The sequence below is a fragment of the Gossypium hirsutum genome, unplaced genomic scaffold (genome assembly GCF_007990345.1).
Source record: "Gossypium hirsutum isolate 1008001.06 unplaced genomic scaffold, Gossypium_hirsutum_v2.1 scaffold_422, whole genome shotgun sequence".
Classification (NCBI taxonomy): Eukaryota; Viridiplantae; Streptophyta; class Magnoliopsida; order Malvales; family Malvaceae; genus Gossypium; species Gossypium hirsutum.
Genome location: NW_024403015.1, coordinates 1 through 6,170, shown reverse-complemented (window position 1 = coordinate 6,170; position 6,170 = coordinate 1). Strand labels below are relative to the sequence as shown.

At 36.6% G+C, this 6,170-nt stretch overlaps 1 protein-coding gene and 1 long non-coding RNA gene across 3 annotated transcripts; one reads left to right on the top strand and one right to left on the bottom strand.

The window, feature by feature from the left end:
- Positions 1-2,807, bottom strand: LOC121226782 (uncharacterized). 2 transcript variants are annotated; one of them, XR_005924457.1, is made up of 5 exons: positions 2,629-2,807; positions 2,316-2,395; positions 1,157-1,276; positions 914-979; positions 1-398 (listed from the first exon to the last, which is right to left on the bottom strand). It is a non-coding gene; the product is annotated as an uncharacterized lncRNA (long non-coding RNA). The 2 variants fall into 2 exon arrangements; XR_005924456.1 differs by lacking the exon at positions 2,316-2,395.
- Positions 2,808-2,861: 54 nt separating this feature from the next.
- On the top strand, positions 2,862-5,114 carry LOC107958428 (uncharacterized). Its single transcript, XM_041110433.1, has 3 exons — positions 2,862-2,870; positions 3,117-3,810; positions 4,867-5,114. Exons 1-2 carry the CDS (start codon positions 2,862-2,864, stop codon positions 3,774-3,776), a joined length of 669 nt encoding a protein of 222 aa, XP_040966367.1. The 3' UTR covers positions 3,777-3,810; positions 4,867-5,114.
- Positions 5,115-6,170: the final 1,056 nt, after the last annotated feature.

Below are 6,170 nucleotides of genomic sequence, written 5' to 3'. Positions count from 1 at the left end.
TGAATGAAAAATGATTCATTTCTTAATTTCAGAAGAAATCCAATAGAAACCACATGTTCAATTCTTCATCAACATATCTGATTCATTTCTTATTGTTCATGGTTCAAAAACCATCAAAAGCTTGAACGAGTCAAGTATAAGATACATGACTAAAGCCTAGATAGAATTACAAACAAATGTAGCTGACATACCAGCTATAACATCAAACATAAATCAACAACTACTCCTACTAACTTTAAGTATAAATTACATTGCAACTAAATCAAGTTACAAATGAACAAAATAAACAAAATGCTGCTGCTTATCTGGTTCAGCTTGGATGCTGGTTTGCACGCTGGTTTGCTGCTGGTTTCCTATTGCATTGCAGGCCAAAGTTCAACAACATCCTGTGCACCATCCTTTGCAACAAAAGAAAACCATTCAAAACAAAGACTTATTGATTGAATCCAGGAAAAATGGAAAAGCTCCAGCCTTAGGATCATTTTTATAGATAAAAAGTTATTAAGCATCTAACCTAAAACCAATAGGCAATAGGTTGAGAGGGCCAACCTGAATATAAAACCGAAACAAACCCAATATTAATAACTTTGGGATAGCACTACTTAAGGCCCCTTCAAGTGTAGATCAAAGGGCATAGACATGGACAACCTCAAGAGGGTTCCTTGTACTGCATTTTTGGTTAATGGGTACCACCAGAGATGCAATAGACACAGTAGGTATCTCAATTTTTAGATAGAACTTTATCTAAGCACAAACAAGTCTAAACCAATGTGCATATGTGCACACATGACACATGCCATACAAACACCATTGCATTAACCATATGACATAAAGTGGTATGTAGTTATATAAGATTCAATTATTTCTAACAATTTGAAGTGACTACCAGTACCTAAATATAGTAAATACTAACCAGTTGGGCCTTGATTTCTTCTTGTAAGCTCTCCATGTCAGATTTTAGCCGGTTGACAATGCTTCTCTGGGGAGAAAAGTAAATGTAAGATAATTAAGAGATTTTTAAGAAGGATTGAGAATACAAATTAGGATAATAAAATGACAGAAAGTGCTGCAATGGAGAAGCACGATGAACTGATAAAAAAACATATCATGACCATAACAGCCGGTAATGCTGCTAATCTAATATTTGGAAACAAACCTGTTGGTTATAACTATCAGTCAAAGATGAATTTTCAGCAACCAAAGATTCTGCTAATGTACGTGAGGCCTCAAGAGCTCATTGCAGTGAAAACTTTTCCTGAGTCAAGTCTTCAATATGCTGCAGAATAAGGATGAATAGATTAGAAAAGCCAAGGCAATGAATAGAGAAAACATTAATAAACAAAACCATTAACAAATTTGTAACAAGCTCCCTAACAATTTGAACATCACCAGACAAAGAACACAAGAGAATAAAATGCAGATCAGCATACAGACAGCATAGCATTTTAAAATACAGCATAAAACTGAATTCATCCTGTGCACCATCCTTTGCAACAAAAGAAAACCATTCAAAACAAAGACTTTATTGATCAGACTATTGAAGAGTCATAAAAGAAGTCACAGGAGTCTAACAATAAAAATTCCCACTGCAAGCATCTTTAGAAGCAAAAGTTTGCAACATTGATCATAAGAACAACTCCGATTCTACAGAATAGCAAATAAACTCACCGATTCTACAGAATAGCAAGGAACCATAAGAACAATATATCACATTTGCAGTGATTCTTTGATTCTGGATATTAACTGATCCAAAATCCGACAACTTAGGTTATACATACTAAAACGAGCTATTTTTTAATGCTTTTCACGAGTCACGACTTCCACCATATGCCAAGAAAATAAGCAAATGGCATTGAACCAATCTGGTAGATACCACAAAAGTTCACTAGTTTTGCAAAAGTTTTAACAACCTCTCCCAAAGCCCAGTGAAAATAAAAGGAAAAATGTAAAACTTAAAATATTTTTGGGAGACGAGAATGCTAGATCAAAAATCCACAGGGCGGATATACTCCAATGACCATCATTACAGAGCCATAAAGCTATGTAAAAACTCTCTGAGAAAGAAAAGTGAAAACAGATTCCATCAAGGTTTACACCTGAGCATAACAAATGTAAGTCCCTTAAATAAGAGAAAAAGAAAAAAGAGGGATCAAATAACAATGTCCTCAGTACATCCCATGTTATCACTGAAATAATATGGATTATGGACTCATAGTACATGCATATCTGATGCAGAACAGGGGAAACTCAAGATTAGAAAATAATCAACAAAAAAACTGAAACACGATATTGAAGCATAATTACAAAGGCCTTACAGAATGTTAACCAAGCAATAAATAATGGAAATGAAGCAAGACAGTTTTATTATTGAACTTCCGATCAAGAACTTTTGCTCCTGTCAATCCAAGAACACAGAATTTTAAAAAAAATGCAAAACCAAATAAGGAAAAAAATGAAAATTTCAATTAGAAAAAAAGAGAAACACAGAAAATTCAAGAACACTGATTTGCAACCCAAGGGAAGGGGAAAGGGGAGAAGAAGGGTAACCAAACATCAGAAAAGCCTGAAGAAGAATGCAACGGAAGAATATATGGGTAAAAGAGGAAAAAAAAAAACAATTGAAGTTACCCAATTTTCACTGGAACAAAAGGCTCCAGTCTGAAATTAAGCCTCCGGTGAGGTGAAATGCATTCTCAACGCACTGAAGAATGCTTTCCAAACAGCCTTGCGTTTACTAACGTTTCAGTTGCAATTTTTTTTTTAGCCTAAAACAGCCAACGCACTGAGATGCAGTTGCATCCAAAGGGAGCCTATATAGCATTGTACAGTGTAGAGTAAACAAATTCCTGAAAACAACAAAAATGTCACATGTAATATGCTACCATAGTCTAATAACAAAGGTGTCTTTATCCCCTAAACAGTGAAAAAAAAATAACACTTACAGCTTGTTTGGTTTGGTGTATTGGCATAGCCAATACACCCCTAATCGGTGGGCCCCACCTAATCCGGGTGTAACACGTCGTTTGGTTTGATGTATTGATAATACGCACCTAATCCATTACCTTCTTAATCGGTGAAAACCACCGATTTCTATTCCCCCCTCTTTGCCCAGATAGCTACCGATTGAACATCACCTCCCTGATTTGCCCTCCCCCCATCCCCTTGTTTCTCTTCTGTTCCTTCATCCGATTTCCTTCCTTATTTTTTTGCTTTTGTTTTCTGCCGATTTCCTCCCAGTCCATTACGCCTCTTTGCTGCCGATTTGTTCCCTCCGTTTCCTTTCTTTTCTTTTTCGCTCTGCCACTCTTTCGATTGCCTTCTCAACCAGTCGACCTTCTTTACTGACCCTTGTTTCGATTCCGAATCCAAGTCCGACCACTCTTCTCCACCCGCGACGCGAGCCTTTCGAGAACGGCCTCCTACCAATCCAGAAGCTCATATTCACTGACCCACTCCAGGCCCTAACCTCTCTGAAGCAAAAGCTCGTATCTTCCTCCACTCAACGAGTCGACTCGGCGGCCCTCGCTGACGCCCTCGAGATCTCTTTGGACCATGCACGTCTCGTCCTCGACACTCTCGCCTCGGTGCTTCACTCCGAATCCGACCTTCTCGTCACCTCGCGCTTCGACGATGTTGATTCCGTTGGTGCTGATTTGCTTGATCTGATCCTGTTTTTGTACATTCAATCGTATAAAAGGCTTTTGCCGCGCTCGCATAAGGATGCAGCTGCGGTTGCTGATGTTTGGCCTTCCACCTCATTCATTGCTGCATTTTGATGGCTTTGAAGTTGGTCTTCATTATGAGTTGTTTGTAATATTTGTTGTCTTTTTCTTTTTAATTCTATATCCAATGCATTGCTGCATTTAAGTAAGAAATTTTGATGGGTGCTGCTAGCAAATGTAATGAAATTAATTGAGAGCCAATGTCTTAAATTGCTTGGTTTGATTGTTCATGTTTTATTGCTTCCATCTGCCTGCTGTTTTAGGATTGCTGTAAAATACGATTAATGCAGCTGGCACTCTATGACTTGCGATGATAAATTTTATGTTTCATTTGAATTTAGTACCTAAGGCAGTAGGATTTGCTATAATTTTTGTTTGTCCCATTTTCTATCCAGCTAAGTATCTCATTATGTCTTATCAGAAAAAAGAGCATCTCATTAATACGGATTTCACCTTGTCTGCAAAATTTTGCAGTAATTATATATCTATTCGCTGTTCGAAGTTATAGCTGTAGGCTATAGTCTTTACTTTGTAGCAATTTATGTTCTAGTCTTTGAAGGCATATCCTGGTTTGTGTTATGATATAGCTTGGCAAGTGGCAGAACAGCATTTTTATTGTTATGAAACAATGCAATCATTATTGTGCTTTTTTTCTCTTTATCATTAGTTGCCTTGTTTAGGGTTGTTTGCAACCTAAAATTGGTTTGTTTTGGTGTTAAACCTGATTTTATGTTGCAAGAGGAAGTTGGAGCCTTATTCGCATGGCCAAATAAGAATGTAGGCAGTTTCAACCAAAACAGGACAAAGACCTTGCCAGCTTTTAAGCAATCAATCACAGATTTGAGCTGATTTTTCCTTGTAACATTTCGGAATATAAATTTGGTGCTTTTTTTATTCTTTACGTTCCTATTCTCTGTTCCTTCTTAACATGTATGGCTTTGTGCCCCATTTTCTATTATGTTCTGATTGGTTGTATTCTTTATTTTACTTCCTCCTTGTTATCAGCCTCTCTGCTGTAACTCTATTACCATGTATTCTTGATAAGTCTTTCTTGTATTTACATATCTTACTCTATTTCCATTTTTTTACTTGTTATTAGCTTTTATTTTGTCTTGGTTTATTCACATAAGTACTGTTTCTTCAGGTTATATCTATGGAAGGGTTTGAGCACCTTGGGTTTCTGATTCAATTTGAAGATAAGGGATCTGATGGAGTTTTCTTAAGCCGAGCAGCTCCCATTTTTGCTAATTCAGATCCAGACTTGTAGAATAATAGTCTCTCTTCATCCCTGCTGAATTTCATTGCTATTTGAACTAAAGGGAATTTGCACAAAATAAAATATGGCCATGCAGATGCATGCAATCACTTTCTATTGCTAAGATTGTTAGATCAATAAAAATATTTTTTTCTTGCCGGTTAAGCTCTTTGTATAGTATTATGTCATTTGTCTTGTATCTTGTTTGTATCGAATTGTCTTTAATATGTTTTGAGTATCATGTTTGTTATAATCATTTTTTTTTTTTTTTTTTTTTTTATGTTTTTTTTATAATCCACTGTGAAAGAGTTCATGTGATTATAGCTGCAAAACGGGTCTGCATTGCCAATTGTCGTGAGTGTGTATTTTTTATTATCCCTCTTTTTGCGTAACACAGAAGGGGGAGTAAACACAATCCCCTTTTGCTTTATGTTCACGCTTGTTTTGAGGAAAGATTAAAGATATTTTCTAAGTAATGTGACTACTCTTAGTTTGAAAAGATAAAATTACAGGGGAAGAATTCCATTAGCAATATTAGTTCTGTGTCTTTTGCCCATAGAATTGGCTGTCCACTCTCTTTCCACTCCTGGGACCTTTATCTTTCAATTCACCAAGTCAGCCAACTCAGCCCCTACTGTGTGTCTGTTTGCTTAATGCGACCCCTTTTTTTTTCTCTTACTTGCTCATGGTTGTTTTAAAATATCTGATGAAGACAAAAGTTATATGCAAAGTTGCAAAGTTGCGGTTTCTATTTGTGCGTTTGGTGGTGGAGATGATCTTTATCAACCTATAGGAATGTCAGAGGCATCACTTAAAAAGGTGAGATTGTAAATGATGCTGAAGACTTACTTTCGGGATTAGATGTTCAAGATTTTGAATCTTTGCTTAACTTGTACTCTTTGTTGATGTAGGTTTGCTATGTTCAAGATTTTCTGCTTCTACAGAATGGAAGAATCGATTATGGTGAATTTGTTGCCATGGTACTAATTTTCAGTTTGTTGGCAGATTGTACAGCAGATCCAGAATATGATGACTCATGAGAAAAGCGATCGGGAAACGGTTTTGGTTCGTCGCATGCTCCAGGACGGTACTTGATGTTGTTTGTTTGAAGCATTAGAGAGATGCTGTTGGTTTATGGAATGCCATAGGTTTTGTAAAACTTTGAGGAGTGTGGAAGTGTTAAAGTTATTCAA